The sequence below is a fragment of the Anas platyrhynchos genome, chromosome 2 (genome assembly GCF_047663525.1).
Source record: "Anas platyrhynchos isolate ZD024472 breed Pekin duck chromosome 2, IASCAAS_PekinDuck_T2T, whole genome shotgun sequence".
In the NCBI taxonomy this organism is placed as follows: Eukaryota; Metazoa; Chordata; class Aves; order Anseriformes; family Anatidae; genus Anas; species Anas platyrhynchos.
In genome coordinates, this window is record NC_092588.1 from 117,004,585 (window position 1) to 117,022,676 (window position 18,092).

Below are 18,092 nucleotides of genomic sequence, written 5' to 3' on the forward strand. Positions count from 1 at the left end.
CTTATTTCACTAGTTTTGTCCATCTTGAAGTTCATTAGTGTTTACGCTTCCAACAGAAGATAGAAATAATATTTAATGGGAATATAGGATAGACTGTGGTGATCAAGAACAGGGTTCATCCATGCGGGTGTACTGACCAACAGTTTTTGTATCTGATGGCACTGTCTATGTTTTTCTTCTGATTTCTCCTAGTTGTTTCTCCCCAATTCACCTTGACCCTTCCCCGTCCACACCTTTGGTCCTTTCACCTAAGCATCACAGAATACATTTTTTTTCAGTCCCAGACTTTTCTTCCTTCTGCATCCTGTAAGATGTACTGTACCCCTCTTCTTGCATTTCTGTGAGAGTTTTTCATTCATTGCTCTTTGTGGGTTTCACACCACGGGCAAGTGCTCTCCTTTGATAGTCAGAGGAGTAGTCCATGTGGTGTGCTCCATTTTCACTGATCAGGTTACTAGGGTTCCTCTGCCTGTCATTGTTTCTCTGATCCTTGCTGAGTCTTTGTGTTCTCTGTGGTTAGCCTTTAATCACATCACCTAACACATATCTACCGTGTCAGTAACTGGGGAGCACATGGCTCTGCATGATCCTGCTTGTACTCTGGATATGCTCCCTCTGCACTGTGACCAATGCAGATCTTAGGCCTATGCAGGAAGGTAGATTTTAGATATCTTTGATTATGGATAAACTGTCAAGATAAATTTAATTTTACCGTGCTTTAGTCACCTAAAAGCTGGGCGGAGGTGTTCCCTGAGGCCCATAGACAGGGAGAAAGGCTTTTCTAAATCAACCCCATATATCTTAGATGCCTGCTCTACGATGAGATAAATCACTCTCTAGAGGTGCATCATTTCCTTCCTTAAAAGCAAAGCCTAAATGTTTAGGCTAGATGTCTAACCTTCAGACTGCCAAAATGATGGGAGTTGAATCCTACCTTCCACATTTTACCTTCAGTGCTGGAGGCCATTTCTCTGGGTAACACATGATGTACAGTTCAGTGCACCTGACACATCTTCTCAAGTTATTGCTCCTCCTATGTGTGAGGCTCTTACAAAATTAAGTAACTGCCTTCTGTATGCAATGCAGGTTCTGATGGAAAAATACCACCCAGGATTAATATTATAAGGACCTGAAATTAGGAGCTAGGGGTCTATATTACTCATGTGTTTAATATAAGAATGGAATGACCAGGGTTTGATTTTGTGTAGTCCATCGTGTCCATGCTAAATCTTCATGATCCATGAAGTTCACACCAGTTGCCAACCGTAGGTATGTGTTGTGTTGTGCGGAGTGTTAACCACTGGAGGAGTTGCCATCTGTGCTGCAAGTTTTCTAAAGGAAACCACTTTGAGCCAAATGGCAGCAAATTTGTCTGGATTTTGCAAGTCTATTTACAAGGCAAATATGCACTAAAAATATCCCATCCTGCTCAGTAAATCACTAATGTACCTGAGTGGTGTCTAGCTTTGGCATAGAGTTGTGGTTAAATCTTGGTTATTATTTCCTTTTCGTGTGCCTCGGTTACTTCGACAGTAAGGATACTACTTCCTCTTGCACATTCAAAGGTAGATACGGAAAGCACTGTAAAACTCCAAAATAAGTGTAATTTTTCACTTAGAATTATGACTTCTGTTTGTTGTTGTTGTTGTTTTTTTGGTGGTGGTTCCTTCCCCCCCCCCCCCCCCCCTTTTTTTTTTCCTGACAGCAGCTGCTTATTGATTTGTGTTCTTGCTCCTTACCTGCCTAATGGATGCATGTGACTTTAGCAGTACCAGGTTTTAAGACAAATGAGAAAGTTCAAAAAATGGTATAGCTCAAACAGAGTTTTTGAATTCTTAGCTATGCTGATCCTGGTAGAAGAATGAAAGGAAGGTCTACAGCAGTGTGAAGGAAGAACCAATAAAATGTACAATAATGCAGTCATGATAGAGAAAAAATATTTCCATCCTCAGGTATTTAGTTTTATTGGAAATTATTTGATTCAATTATCAAAAGCACAGTAATTATGACCCATGCAGTACTAATGACTATTGGCAACAAGACTCACGAGGACACACAATCTAATTAGCTTTAATGAGATGGATTTAATAATACATTGGATTAACATCTGTTAGAACCAAGTATCAAGATTTATTGTTCTCTGAATAAATATTGACCTCGTGTCTCGGGTCAATAAATCTTAAGCTTGCCTGCACTTAAATGAGTATCTACTTATTATGTTAACACTCTTTTGTTTTCTATCACCAACTTCAGTATGAGGAGAGCTGCACTTCTCTCCTGCTGTGTCAAACACTTCTTTAAGAAGTAGCAAGAAAGCATTGAATTTGCAAATTGAAGACAAAAAGGGTTGGAGCCTATATCCTTTGTCTTTTCTTCTTAGAAAACTGCTCTTCCTTGTTGCTTGCTAATTAGTAATCTCAGAAATGTCCAGAAAATATCAATAGTAATGCCACTGAAAAACTGTGTAGTTTGTATCATCTGCTCAGTTAAGCAGTCTGTATTTTGAGTAGCATTGTGAGTGGTGTTGGGAAGATGTGGGAGGATAAGTTGGAGGAATTCCTCCTCCTTGATGTGTACTGAGATACCAAGATACTTCAGATTTCATTTTGTGCTTCAGATATTTAAGAGCATATTCCTTTCTAGCTGTAGGCATCTCAAGAGGATTGAGATGGAACATGTTTCTTTTTCATGCCTACAGGGTAGGAACTTCTTGATAATCTCAAAAGGGATCACTGTGGTCAGAAATATCCTCAAGTCTTACAACATTTTTTTGCAACCAATAAGAGTTCCTTTTAAAACAGTAGAAAATACTTGAGACTGATATTCTTTCAGCAGAATATTTAGACCTTCCTTTCAAATTTAATAGTTATAAGGGAACGTTTGTTAGTCTAACTAACAAACCAGTCCTCTTTAATATCTTCATCGATGATCTGGACGAGGGCATTGAGTGCACCCTCAGTAAGTTTGCAGATGACACCAAGCTAGGCGCGTGTGTCAATCTGCTTGAGGGTAGGAAGGCTCTGCAGGAGGATCTGGATAGGCTGCACCGATGGGCTGAGGTCAACTGTATGAAGTTCAACAAGGCCAAGTGCCGGGTCCTCCACCTGGGGTGCAATAACCCCAAGCAGAGCTACAGGCTGGGAGATGAGTGGTTGGAGAGCTGCCTGGCAGAGAAGGACCTGGGAGTGATGGTTGATAGTCGTCTGAATATGAGCCAGCAGTGTGCTCAGGTGGCCAAGAAGGACAACAGCATCCTGGCTTGCATAAGAAACAGTGTGACCAGCAGGGCTAGGGAGGTGATCGTCCCCCTGTACTTGGCTCTGGTGAGGCCGCACCTTGAGTAGTGTGTTCAGTTTTGGGCCCCTCGCTACAGGAAGGACATCGAGGTGCTTGAGCGGGTCCAGAGAAGGGCGACAAAGCTGGTGAGGGTCTGAAGAACAAGTCCTACAAGGAGCGGCTGAGGGAGCTGGGATTGTTCAGCTTGGAGAAAAGGAGGCCCAGGGGTGACCTTATTGCTCTTTACAGATACCTTAAAGGAGGCTGTAGAGAGGTGGAGGTTGGTCTGTTCTCCCACGTGCCTGGTGACAGGACGAGGGGGAATGGGCTTAAGTTGCACCAGGGGAGTTTTAGGTTGGATGTTAGGAAGAATTTTTTTACTGAAAGGGTTGTTAGGCATTGGAACAGGCTGCCCAGGGAAGTGGTGGAGTCACCATCCCTGGAAGTCTTTAAAAGATGTTTAGATGTAGAGCTTAGGGATATGGTTTAGTGGGGACTGTTAGCGTTAGGTCAGAGGTTGGACTCGATGATCTTGAGGTCTCTTCCAACCTAGAAATTCTGTGATTCTGTAACTCTACTCCAGGTGAAGTCAGCTATAAAACTGCTAGGATCTCTCATGGCAGAATTCTGTAGGTGAATGTTGATTAATGTAGAGGATCTGTTTTAGTAGAGACACTGATGAATTGGAGACCTTATAAATTTTGTAGGAAGATTATTTGTATTTATTGAATTCTGTGGAAACTTTTCAGTTAAGGAGGTGAAATCTGGCAGACTTTAATGGATGAGTTTTATACAATATATCATAACTGCTTTCAAAGATCAAAAGGTTTTCTTACGCATGTTCTCTCTCTCTCTTGTAAAAATATGTATGCTGTGCAGAAACCTAGCAAAAATGTTTCAGTTTTTCACCTTTTTTCACCCTTCTATTCTTTTATTTCTAACTGTATGACCAACCTTTACCTTTTTGGTGTGATTTAGAGGTTGCTGTGGCACTAAGGGAAATTGTGGAATTTACCATAATCCATGGTGAATACCGTAGGCCAGGCTGGAGAAAGAATAAGGTTCTCAGATCAATTTGGTGTACAGGATTAGAGGATTTAATCTGTGCTTCTGAATGTTGAGCCATAGCTATAAGGATGTAGAGTAGGCCCAATGTTAGCGATTTTTTTTATTCCCTATATTCCTTTTCAGGTCAGTATGTTGTTACAAGTCTCTGCAGGACAGATGTTAAATGTTGAGCCTTTCCCCCTCCAACTGCTTTCAAATTTTCTAAGGATCAACTGCAATCTAGCTCCTTTTAATCATAATCATATATAATTTTGTTCTTTAACTGCAAGCAATTGTGGGTGCAAGCCATTATTTTCCCCCTACTTTGCAGCCTTTCATAGTGCAAGAAAATTTGCAAATTCTGAAACCCTAAGGATCCTGCTTTGCTCTTTCAGTTCAGTGTCTGTACATGGGCTTAAGGACAAAGATTTGTAACATATGTTGCTTTTCACTTGTGGAGAAAAAGGAAAAAAAATATGCTTACTGGGGATGAGTTGATGAGGAAGGCTGAGCTGGAATGAGTGTTATCCTGGGACAAAATCTATATGGATGAAGTGTTGTTGATCTTGGTAGGACTCCATGTGAAAGGGTTTGATAGCTTTATTTCACGTCCAGATTAGGGTTTAAGTAAATCAATCTTGGACAAGCAAAACAGTTATAATAAATGACAGGTATTGGTCCTATATTTCAATGGATGGAAGGGAGAAGGGGTCATTTTTTTTGTTAAATTGGGTGATCTGTTCAGACAGCAGCCCTGCTTTTGTGGTAGCAGTGTGGGTCATGGTAGAACAGCCCCACCTCTCCCAAACAGATTAGAAGCAGCCTCTGTGAAGGTCATTATGCTGTTTTTAAAGGGGGGGAAACTAGTTTTGTTGTAATACTCGTTTTTCTTTAGAACTTTATAAAGAATATGAAAAAAGACTCCTTCCTGTCCTTTAATCCTTACTCTAATGCAAATACATAAGGTGTTACCAGTTGGGAATCGTTCCAATTTTCTGAAGCAAAGTTCGTTCTTCTACTCAAGAAGTGTATTGAGTTTTTGAACTTGTGTCATCAAATAATGTAATCTTTCTATTGTAAAGTGCTCCTCCCAGCCCCAGACATTCATGTTGCACTGTTTTTTTTTTTTCCCCCAGTGGAGAAGGAGAACAGAAGCTCATCCCTATGCATACAAACTAAAAAGGTTATTTTTTTCCTGTTAGTTACTCTTGCTTTCAAGATGACAAGCTGCCCTTTCATCCTGCATGGAGAAGAGAGAGCTTGTCTTTGGCAGCATTGAAAAGACTGGAAAACCTAGTCACTAAAATGGAAACTTAGCAAAGTGTTCTGCAGAACCTTGTGTGCACTATGAAAGCTTTTAAAACAATTGTTTTTATAAAAACCAGTAGCACTCGACTCTCTTGCTACTGTTTAAACAATTCCGAGTGCTCTTGCCTTTGGAGGTTTCTCAATGCCTAGACTTTGCACATGACTTGTTAATAAAACCTTGGTAAAGCAACACAGAAATGTGAGAAATAACAAGGAACGTTATTCATAATAATAAGGAATCCATGTGAATTGTCTTGAAAAGATATGTGTACTCAGACAGAAGACAGCACGGGACTGTGAACCTGGAAAACAGTGGTGTCCAACAAAAGTTTTATCTGTAAGTGAAACCATACCCAACCATCTTCACATGCTGACTCGTGGCTGCTGTCTGTTCTGCCTCCTCAGAGGCAAATACTGTTAATGTAAGAGCTTTGATCTGAACACTTTTTTGTTGCATAAATGACCAGCTAAAGAAGTCATTCAAGGCAATCAAAATCTGAAGCCAACCTGTCATCTCCTATTAGTCAGGTCGTTTGCAATGATTTGTGGGGTTCATTAGTGGGTCTTCTGGCAAAAAGTAACCGGTGAGAAGATGATGTGCAAAATATGATAGCATAGACATGCTGCACAGCCTTGCGTTGAAGGTGCATGAAGAATGTCTGTATCAAGACAAAAATACAGCTGCATCTGGTCTCCTTTGATATGCTAGTTGTTCCAAAGAATGTGGAAGTGGTTACTGCTATTTTGACAAATGCGCTTATTTCTCCTTTTGTTGCCTGGTGTGGCACAAGGGGAACACTGGCGCAATAGTGTACAGCAATAATTTATTAGTGGTTTAGGGATGTGGGCCCAGAACAAATTCTAGACAAAAGAAAAACATGTTTGGGTTTTACAGAGCGCCTTGGCTACAGGAACAAAGCCATGATTGGGTGTGCAAATATTTGGTATTTCGATTGTCCCAGTTGGGGTGACAGCTGACAAATGGTCTGAGTTTGTTTTTAATTATCACCAAAAGAAAAAAAAAAAAAAAAAAAAAAAGGCTTGTTGTTTCAAAGCCAGCAACTGATTTTGCAGCACAAGGCAACAAAAGATATTTAACAGTGGAGGATATACTTTCTCAGTGTTACAATATGCTGAAAGCGCTATTACTTCCAAATATTTGTAGTCTTTAGCTAGTTTTGTGATTACAACCAACCAAGCAAAGTGTTTTCTTCACTTGTATTGCATCCAATGATCAATACTAAAATGCCAGCTACCGTGCTCACTTAACACTAACAGGTATCATTGGTATCAATGTTATCTTCTGCACACACTGGAAAGAGCAGGAGATATGCGGTGACAGATGCTTGTGAGACCTATTTGGCACAAAAATTACTTAATATATATCATACTAGTGTACAGAGCACCCGTGAGGTATCAGGGTCAATTACAAGAGATATATGAACACACAGAGACTTCACTGCCCGGAAGGGTTATAGGCCCCCTGTGAAGGGAAGAAGAAGCATGTTACCCAAAAGAGATTGAGTCATTTGTCCAAGACAACCCAAACAGTAGGGCAAGGGACCAATCCTGTTTGTTGAGTCTGTATCCATTATTTCAACCACCTCGCTATCGTTTAAGTAAGATAAGAACAATGTTGAGAAGACCCACTGAAATTAGAAGGCCATATATAAAAGTTTAAAGTTGTGTCCAAATGCTTAATTGAATTGGGGTTTTGTTTACTTCTTGGTTGCAATTACTGTACAACAGTTGTTTTCTTGTGAATATACATGAATCTGAATCATTTCTTGCAGGAAGTGTAACTTGTCAGAATTTGAATAGCCAATAAGTCACCTTTTAAGTAAAAATCATGAACCTCTGAACAAATTTGCCCTTTCTAGGGAGGCCAAAATGGATTTTTGTGGTTGGATGAGAGAGACTGTTCTGCATAAACTTGTCTTCTATTGCAAGAAAGAATTGAGACAAGAACACAAAATGTGTTTTCCATTTTTGTGAAATCATGAGAATGTGATCTTTCCATTTTGTCAAAAGGGTGACTTTTTTTGTCTTCTAGCTACAGCCCTCTGCCAATTTCTAGTGCAGCATTCAGTACCTCGGAAAGTTTCATAAAGGCTGTATTTGAGGAAGAAAAATAGTTTGATCTGCGAATATGCTGCTGTCCTTCCAACAGTGTCTAGCCTGCTTTTGCAGATCCCTAGAAAGATTATTGATTTACTGCAAGTGTGGTTTTCTCTAGTAAAGGCTGAAGGCTGTTTGCAAACTGCCACCTGAAGCGGATGCATAAGGAGGAAATTTAGATAATTGCATTCTGCTTCCATTGGAGTCTGCGGCAATTTTGAAATGATTTTCAGGAGGAGCAGAATGGGCCTGGTGACTGCGAGTCCCTGCTGCCAGGAGCTGGAAGAGCTCATCAGCTTTACTTTGCATAGGTGCTTGGGGAACTGGGAGCTGTTGGAAAAAAACATTGCAGATATAAGTTGCCAGTATTAACACTAGTTTTTATAGACACTTTCTGACTTTGTAGTACTTGCTGGGCTAGCAAGATTAGAGTCAGCTATAATACTAAAAGCTGTTCGCATGAGATTCCCAGCCAATTTTTGCCGACAGAACAGGCAGTCCCACAGATTTTCTCATACTTTCTGTCTTTTCTGGGGGGCAGAAATTCTACAGACGTTTTAGTTAAGTGGTGTCAGCACTTTTGATCCCATGTATTTATGGCTGTACAAATAATGGATTTTATTATTTTTGGTTTGGCCACTGAATTAAGAAACTGAATAGAATTCTTGGTTTTATTTGACCAGAAATAATTTTTGTTTTCAGATGAACTAAGATGAATCAGTCTGCTTGGTTTCAGTTTCCTTATTCTTCTTCTACTCCCTGCAATAAAAAATGGGTCAATTTCCAACTGAATTTAAGTTTTAATTGAAAACATTGTTTTGAAACAACTATTCAAAATAATTTTATTTTATTTTAAACTTTTCTGGTTTCTGTATTTTTCTGACTAATGCTATTTTTTCATTTGTGCTAGTTTTCAAATTGACAATCTTTCTTCCTTCAAGCAATATATTTTTGCAAATTCATTGCTTAGTGGATTTGTTTTTAGTCAGCACTGTTACCAATTTGTAACTTATTCCCGTTGGCTTAGCATGTAAATAAAGAAAATACAAAATTTACAAAATGTTGCCCACAGTTTGGAAAACCTGTTGTGGTGGTATGTTAACATCTGATACGACTAGACTAATACAGCCAGAGTCTTTGAGAATTACAACAGTGCTGATAGCATTTGGGTAACAGAGGTATAGTGTTAGAGGTACAGAAAATTGTTTGTGATGGGACAGTTTGAAAATACTGAATTAGGTCTAAAAAGAGATTCATTACAGGTAACGGAAGGCTTTGAGAAAGAAATTCATACCCAAGGTAGGACAACCTTCCATTATCAGCAAGCTATTCTGTAGAGGTCCAACCTGAGTTTCCCTTACAGTGAGTGAAATCAAAAGTGTTATACTGTGACATGAGTAATGGGGCAGGAATATCACCTATTCAACAGAGCTGCTCTGGAGATTTCACTTTACACAATAAATCCATGTGCTAGGAAATTATCATATCTTAAGAGCCATGTTTACATAGCATGGCCACTTTGAGAATGGTTTTGGAGGTCTTGCTGTCTGGAAGGAGAATAAATGATCTCAAATACGTGTTCCATCAAGTCCTCTGAAAGGATTTTAAGAATCCAGACTTGGGAGCTAGCTCTTGGAGACACTAGGCGTATGCTTTTCCTGCTGAGAAAGTGCTCAGCTTTGTTGATGAATCAGTCCTTGATAGCTGCTGAAGCATGTTATGTGGTCACGGCCTGAGCTTGGTGGAAATTCCTCAAGTGTTAGAGAAAGCTACATTAATTACCACTGAGGAGTCAATCGTGGGAAACACAGTGGTTTTTAAGGTACTGGCCTGTAGCATGATTGTGCAGACCCACTGTTCTCAAGGATACTTAAGATACTGAGAGGGAAACGTGATACTTTCCTGGTCCTCCTGGTGCATGTCGATACTCCAGCTGCAGTGTCCATGCTGGCCCTTTCTACTTACCACATAGCTCTGTGTCTGTTTATGCGCTGGGAAGGAACATTGTCATCTTCCACACGAATGTATATAAGGGTCAGTTGCAGATTGGGCTCTTGACAAAAACAGCTTAAATTTTAGGCTAAAATTTTCTGTTGTTTCTAGTGTGGCTGAGTGCTGGCAGGGAGTAGGAGGAGAGACTATCCCATCACCCAGGTAAATGGAGAAGGGTTTAACTACATATGTCATTGCTGCTCTAATTTTAAAAACCTCTGCTATTAAAAGTAAGGGAAGAATCCAGGTGGCATGAGATGTTACAGCCCCTCTGTTACAGCATGGGGAGAACATGATGTGCAGATCAATCCCCAGGCAAAGCCATTCCCTGGGCCTCCAGTTGTGTGCCATGTGTGTATCTCTGCTGGAGGAGGGCCTTACACCCACTGCACTCCCTCCCTGCCTTCCTAGTGAGTCTGATACCTAATACACTGCTGAACTGAGCTTTTAAAATAATAATCTCCAGGGTGGGCTGGCAGGGGAGGGCAATGGTGAGAAGGCAATGGTGAGGAGAGGGAAAGAGAGAAGAGAGTTTAGGTTTTAGGATACATTACACTTAAAATTCTGAGACTGTTCCACTTATGGGCAACATAAAGAATTAGGTTTACAATATATGAAGTAAGTTCCATAGTAAAATAATCGGACTGTTGAAGCAATCTTGCTCTCACTAAATTGCTTTCCTAGGAACTTATCCTGATTGGGGCTGTGCAGCTCTTTCTGATATTTGAACATCCTCTGTTCTCATTGACTTCAGTGGGAATTGAACTCATTGAACTCCTCACTAGGTAATTAGTTCCTTATAGGGCTGATTTTTCTGCTGCAAATCAGCAGTTGCCTTAACTTTCAGTTAGCAGTCATACCCAGTGCTCCTCAAATTCATGCCTTAGCATCCCATGCATCATTTAATGGTTTTTTTTTTGTGAGACATGTACTCAAGCATTTGTGCAAATGTTCTGTTCCTTACTGTTTGCCGTGGATAGGATCCATAATAGTTTTGTTACACTGACTGCATCACATTAGCAAATAGAACATGCAAAATACGTGATGGAAAACCTTTCCAAAAATAATCCTGTCAAAAGCCTGCAAGACAGCTTTTAGTTTAGTTTAGGTTTGTTTTCTTTATAAGTAGGAAGTGTTTGTTTTGTCTTCAAAAAAGGAAGGATGCACTTCAAACATATTAAGAGCACAACTTCATTAGTATGGAGGACGAATGAGATAATGACTGAGATAATGAAAGAGAGATTTCCTACCTTTCCTTTCTGTGAGAAGATCTACTGAAATGCAGTATATTTACAGAACTTCTGTTGCTAAAGTTCAAATCGTGTTTGCTTTCATGGTCCCCATTTCTGCTGCTGCACATTTTGGAATGATGGATTGTGGAGCATTGGGTGTTGAGATGAAGAGAATCAATAATATGATACCAAAAAAAAAAAACGGAATAATTCTTGATAGAACATCAATAAAGGCTAAAAGTTGCCACAGGGATTTGAATCTTAAAGAAGAGCTTAAGAAAGTATATTAAAAAGCATTCACTTCTCCCCTTGCACTTGTTCTGCTTTTGTTCCCTGAGTAGAGGTCGCATGGGGGTTCTTGTCAAGGACAGGGATGGAGGTGTTTGTTTTTTTTTCTGTATCAGTAGGTGCTCAGTATGGTATCTGCTGGTGTGATGTCTTCTGAGCACTGTCACAGCATTGTTGCAATCTCAGCCCACAGCTGGCATGAATAAAAATGGAAGAGTAGAGCTCTTAGTAGTAGCCTTATACACCGTTGAAGGGTTTAACACAGCAAACTATGGGAGAAGTAGCAGAGTATGTATCATGACAAACTTACTTAGTGTTTAAGAGAATGTGTGTTGCAGGTCTATACATTGGCATGAACAACCAAGAGTGATCCCAACCAAGAGTCTTTCCATTTAACTCCACTGCTGGCAACTTGGGCAAGAATAATTGGAGTCCAGATTTTGCCCTCGTGCTAGCACTGTACTGTACGGCATTCAATGATTTGTTGGGACACAGTTTGGAATATTTGATCTGAAATAGAGAGGACTGTTTGCCAAGAAACATACTTTTCAGGACAAAGGAGGCTGTCTCATGCAAAATAACTGCTATCTCCATCCAAGCAGAACTCCAGTGCATTTTTCTTTTTGCTTGAGTATGGACTAAATGAGGTTAGTCTGATGTGATTCTGAGCCATAGAACAACAAAACCGAGGAAATCTTGAATCATTTGCCAAGCAGACAGAAACCCAGGTGGGAGATGTTTTTCTTTCCATGGTATAGGGAACGATTTGATGAATTCTCTTTCTAAATGATGCACGTGTTGCACATATACAGTAGAATTGTGATTTTGTTGCTGGCTTTCACTAGGATCTTTATGCAGGAGGCACGCCCGGAGCTCTACATTAGATTTTATGGAAATAGGTGCTGTTGAATGTGAGTGAAGGTATCACAGTATGCCTCTAACATTTCTGCTGTAATTCTTAGTCTTCCTGTCCTCATTGTTATCTTCATGTTTCTCAAATGTTTATCAGAACTACTTTCATAACTTATTGCTCAATTTTTGCTTGCAGCATTATGCAAAAAAACAAACTTCTGTTTACAGATTGCATTCTGAAAGGATATTCATTGCTCTCAGGTGTATAATTCATACCGATGTCACACTCTGGACTTTAATTAGAATGCTTACTCCATCACTCTCATAGTTTAAAAAACAAACACTAAATAAAACACGTAGCTTTGTCACAAAGATAAACCAAATTCAGAGAGGCAAATTAAGTTAGAACCATTCCTCCTCTGAATTCAATATACATTTTGAAAGAATGGTAATTTAGACATCTACCACTGAGCAAATATGGAAAAGCTAGGCTGTTAGTGTTGAAAACTGTAGGTGTTTCTATCTAAGCAAACCGTATGGGAGTTGCCTCCTAAAATGTGCCATGTGAAAATAAAGCTATTAAGGCATGGCTGGCATCATCATTTTTCTTTTGCAGATCAGGTGGTAGTTTCCAGCACTAACTTTTAGAGCTGAAATAAATTAATGCAGAAACCAAGGTTAGGTCATACACATTTTTGCTTTGTTCCAAGTTAAACCATCACAAAAGGCTGCAAAGGAGTGCACTGTTCTGAAATACATTAGTGTTATTAGTAATATATTAAAATGCAACATGTCTTTAAAATATTACTTCTGTCAAAATACTTACGTGTGTTGAATTCTGTCTTTCAAGGAACAGAGTACTTAATCCAGCAACGCATTTAAGCTTATGACTTATTTCAAGCATGAGGACACAGAAGAACTGCTCGCATGCTTAAAGTTAAGCATAAGATTAATTGGACAAGGTTAATAGCCCTGCTGGGATGAGATCAAGTGTTCAGCTATAAGGACCTGACTCTGCCAATCTTACTTATGGCTCATCCTGCACTGAGACACCTATGAGATTTCATCCCGTTCAGTACAAGAGCGGAGTAGCCAAATGCTACTTGCATCATAAATCTAAGAGACGAAATCTTAACCTCCAGGATCAGGACTTCTCCCTTAATATTGCATCACTCTGACTTCTCTGGCAGCTCAAGGTTCGCAGGGTTTTAATGGAGAGTGTCCTCTAGGGAGAACTGCTTTGCAGATGTGGTGGGACAAGGGCCATGAAGTACAAGTAATCACGCTTAGCCTAGTTAGCACAAGGAGATAAACTGTACCCTTAACCGGCTGCAGCTGATGTTCTGCCTGAGTTCAAACCTTTCTAAATCTAGGGCTTAGGAACCTTAACCCAAGCTTTCCCACGTGGCAGATGAATGCTGCAAGCAGTAGGCTTTTGAGTGATTTAGATCTTGCTCTGATTCCCCTCGGAGTCCCAGAACCTCAGGGTCTCAGTGCACGGTCTGCCTGTAAGCCTTCAGGTTTGAGCCTTAATGTTTCTTGGGGCAGGCAACTGGAAGACAGGCAAGGGGTGCAAGACTCAGACACTTCAAAAAAGCTTCATAAAGCAAAAAACAATTTCTGTCCAAATCTGGCATATTTCTGAGGGTGACAATAAGCCTTTTCTGTCTCTGCTTTCAGGTTGCTCCAATAATTAAGGAAAGAATGATGAAGAAGGGCAGCATGATGCTTGGGTACCAGCCTCACCGGGGCAAAGTCAACTTCTTCCGCCAGGTGGTGATCAGCCCACAAGTGAGTCGAGAGGACATGGACTTCTTGCTGGATGAAATTGAACTGCTCGCTAAGGACTTGTAGCTGTAGCTCTTCAGCACCAGGCGCTGCTCATGTGTGATATTTATGGACAGAGAATGGCAGCAGCATCCTGGTGCTATTTTGTGAAAGGTAGTAAAAAGCTTGACATATAGGTTGGAAACCGTTGTTTAACATAGTGATGTTCAGAGAGCTTTGCAGGTAGAATACCTCTTCACACAAAAGTATTTGCTGATGGGGGCTGAGACAGACCAGTGCTTGCAGCACCACCACCATTCTGGGAAGTGTTTCCTTGGGGGAACACTTCTGAAAATGGTGTCCGTGTCCCAAGGAGGGCAGCTGTTTATGGGGTGCCTGTGCACAGTGTAGCTCAAAGTGATCGCTTATATATACAGGCAATACTCCTCTTGAGTTACTGGTAGTAGTGAATTTAGCTCAATGAGCTTTAAAATGCTAGTTAGTTCTCTGTCTACTCTGTCAAAACTGTATTTTGGTATGTGTTTAGGGGTAGAGGCCTAGTTGGTATTTACAGAAAGACTGGAAATCATGAACTTAAGGAGTTCCTCAGGGCCCCTTATTAGGTGAGTTGCCCAGATTTTCCACTGTGAGCACCATCAGGCAATAGAACAAGGGCCTGGCAGGGTTGTGCAGTCACCGTCCTTGGAGATTTGCAGGGTCTGGCTGGACAAAGCCCCAAAAAGTCAACATTGACCCTGCTTTTAGCAGGTAGAACTAGATGACCTTCTAAGGTCCCTTCCAACCTAAATGATTTTTTGATTCTGTGAAGTCAAATGATTAGGCCTGGTCAGTGTTTGCCAACGTTGCCCACACAAAACATCACCAGTGCTACAGCAGTGCTGAGAATATAGGAAAGGTGTCTTAGAAATACTTAACTCTTTGGTAACAGGAGTTACCTGTAATTTCGGAACTGTTGTTCATCTTCCTCTATTTTTAAAGCATAAATATTTATTTAACAGATTTAGATGCGCTTTAAAATTATTGCAGAGAAAAAAAAAAGCATATTTACCTGAAAGATGTGTATTTTTAAGCATAGTAACTGTATGTTAAGAATGTAGCAAAAATACGTATTTGTCATTGTCTGTCTATATTTGCCTACAGATTTTAGGTGACTTGGTTTTATGTTATGAGTGTATAATTTATATTTTGGCACTGAAATTAAGGTGGCAGTGATCAGTGAAAGCCTGATTGTTCTTAGGATGGGAACTACCAAAGTATTTCTGGTCAACCTTAAGATGCAAAATGAGGTTCTAAACTTTGTCTTCATGTTAAGAATTATAGTATACTTCTGATTTGTTTTCATTCTAGCTATAAAATAATCAATTTTGTGAAGACAAAAATTTATTTCTTGGGGTAAAGTTCTTGCAGCAGATTAATTGAAATAACACTGTATTTCACACTGTAATCAACACCTACTTACCTTAGTGTTTTAATGGTTGTTCCCTATCCTGTATTCGAGGTAACACCGACCAATATGAACCTTTCTGCTATAACATTTTCTGTATTGCTGAAAGTTGTCTTTAAACACAATGCTTTTATGTTTTCAATTCCTACATTGTACTAGGATCCAAAATTGCGTGACATTCCTACTTCCAATCTCCAGGATGATGGTATAGAAAGTTTAGAAAAGGTCACGATAACCAAGGAGGTCACAATATCAAAGCAGTAGATAAGAGGAAGAATCAAATCTGCAGAACTTGACGGATGTCTTTAACAGTGTCCTGGAAGTGAATTTTCTTGTGCTACTCTAGGGAGTCATTGGATTTCAAACCAAACCCCGTGTTGATATTAACATGAAAATAAATGGCAGAATATGGCCCCTGGATTCTGCCCTGTAATATGTGCAGAATACTTTTTTATTACTTTGTGCTTTTGGGTTTACCAGTTATCATGATTTTGGAAAACATTTCACTAATTTCAGGGCCCATAAAGCTTATTTAGCCTCCCAGCCAGTTGCAGAGTGTGGCAAGGGGTGCTGAATGGATGCAATGACTTGGCTTTTGCTTCTTATGGTGGATAGGACTGCTAACCCTCCTCCTTTTCTTTTTCGTCCTTGAAGTGAAAGACATGATAGTGTCAGGATTTTTTGATTATGATCCGGAATCTTGGTGAGTACTTAATTTTTGATTCAGGGGAAGCTATGTCACCTTCCATCAGCGAAGAATTTGACCTGTGGTGTTTTTTTGATGACACTACTGTCAAAAAAGTGTTGTCTCTCTTCATGTTAGTGCATTTCTCTGTGCAGATACTGTAGTGGCTGCAGTTCTTTTTTAAATGAGAGAACTTTTTCAATGTTTGCAGAAAGTGTGTCTCAAGCCAACATGTGGGCTGATGTCTTTGAAGGTGTAGTTTAACCTTCCAGTGTGATGTGAGTACTTCATCTGATCTCTATATATTTTCTATTGTTTCTGACCCTTTAACACATCCAATGTGCGCGATATGGTGGTCTCATTTCAGGACTAATGTAATTTTTTCATAGCTGCTTATTTAGAACTGGTATGTACAAAACGTGTATTTTGTAGCTAATCGTTTTAATAAAAAGTGAAGTAAATGATACCCATAAAAATAGAGGCTGTGTTTGTCATTTGTCGATTTAGAACTGCAGGGATATATATAAAGAAGGTGCCGATGAGCTCTCCAGATGGAGAAACAGCAAGCTGCATGCACAGCTTTAAAATGTGAAATCTAGTTTAATCCTGCTTCAGGACGTGGTTTATCTGTGTGTTGTGCCCATATCATCTTTAATAAACATCTTGGATGAAAATGTGTCACAATTTATCTTGCTCTTGCTTTCAAATGCAGAACTTAAATTATTTTTGCAGAAATAGCTGCCTTTTTATTATTATTATTCTTTTTTCTTTTCTATTTAACTATATGGGATTGGCTAATGAGTTCCCAACTCTTAGTTACAAGAAGTGCCATTTCTCAGCATGCTAAGTCGAGTTCTGAAAGTAGTGAAGTGCAGCTATAAATCAGCGTAGAAACCAATCCACTGGCAGATTCACTGTTTGTAATTTCTTGCGTCTACTTTTAATAATCTTTTTTCAATATGGAGCTTTAGGAAGAGAGGAAATATTTAGACAGAAGGGATGCTGAGGTAGTTTTTGCTATCAGTTCTGTGGGTGCATCTTGTGAGAACTTTGGGCATTTTGTGTTGGATCCGGTATGCAAAATCACATACACAAATCATCATGCCTAAAGCAAGCTGTCCTGGTCTCAGGGCTTCGAGTACGATTTTCTGTGATAGATTAATACTAATCAATAGAGTCTGGTTATGTATGATTTTAGTTCCTCTGTCTCTGATTTAAAGGGAAACCATTGCTGGATTGGGCCCTGAGTTTTATCACTGGGATCTTTCATTTCAATACCAGCAGTTTGGCACTCACAACATCTCAGTTTATCTAGTCAAGGCTCATGCCTGAAGATTCAGATTTATCTTTATTTCTGTAAGACTGAATTGAGATGTATTTTCATTTGTATCATTCCATGATGCATTAAGACGCTCTTCAAATATCATTTGACCCTTAAAGGACAAGAAATGTCCTTTCAGAAAATCCTGGTAGAACAGGAGAGTTGCCTTCCTAGAATGCCAGGTAAGAGTGTGTAAAAGCCTGCTCTGTGTTCAAGGCTTTCTCATACACACAGATCATAGCATTAGGTCATGCTCAAATAATTTTTATTTCTAAATCCTTTGGTAGCATGATCAGACTTAAGAAATTGATACGAAATGTTAACTGCAGAGGAGGAGAACAACTCAGAGATATTAAAGACTAAGTATGCTGTCTCTTTTTATATCACGTGAGCTCTATGAAAAGTCAATGGTACACTAAAAGTGTCATTTTAGTCCCCAGTTTTCAACAGCTCCACATCAGCATAGCCTCTCTTCCCTGGTGGCTACTTCTGTGGGCCATCAACAGGAGAGTAAAGTGTGCTCATCCTGGAAATTGGTTGTACGTAAGGCCCACTCACGTGCCTGCCCTCCTTCTTGTATAATTGGTAAATGCTGATGAGTCATTTGAGCTTATAGGCACTATATCTCGTACAGTAACTGCTAAATATTGCTACCCTTACGTACTGAAATAATGCAATTGCACACATTCATTATGTCTTAATTGCACATGCTAATTGCAGGTTAGATGCAATCAAAGCAAC

The 18,092-nt window shown here is 39.7% G+C and overlaps 1 protein-coding gene across 1 annotated transcript in view; it reads left to right on the forward strand.

Annotated features, from left to right (window-relative positions):
- GADL1 (glutamate decarboxylase like 1) overlaps positions 1-15,242 on the forward strand; it is an 82,688-nt gene extending 67,446 nt beyond the window's left edge. The window contains exon 15 of the mRNA XM_027451099.3: positions 13,794-15,242. Within this exon, the coding sequence (XP_027306900.2) occupies positions 13,794-13,967 (174 nt within the window). The 3' untranslated portion in view covers positions 13,968-15,242. The remainder of the gene's footprint in view (positions 1-13,793) is intronic.
- The last annotated feature ends 2,850 nt before the right edge of the window (positions 15,243-18,092 follow it).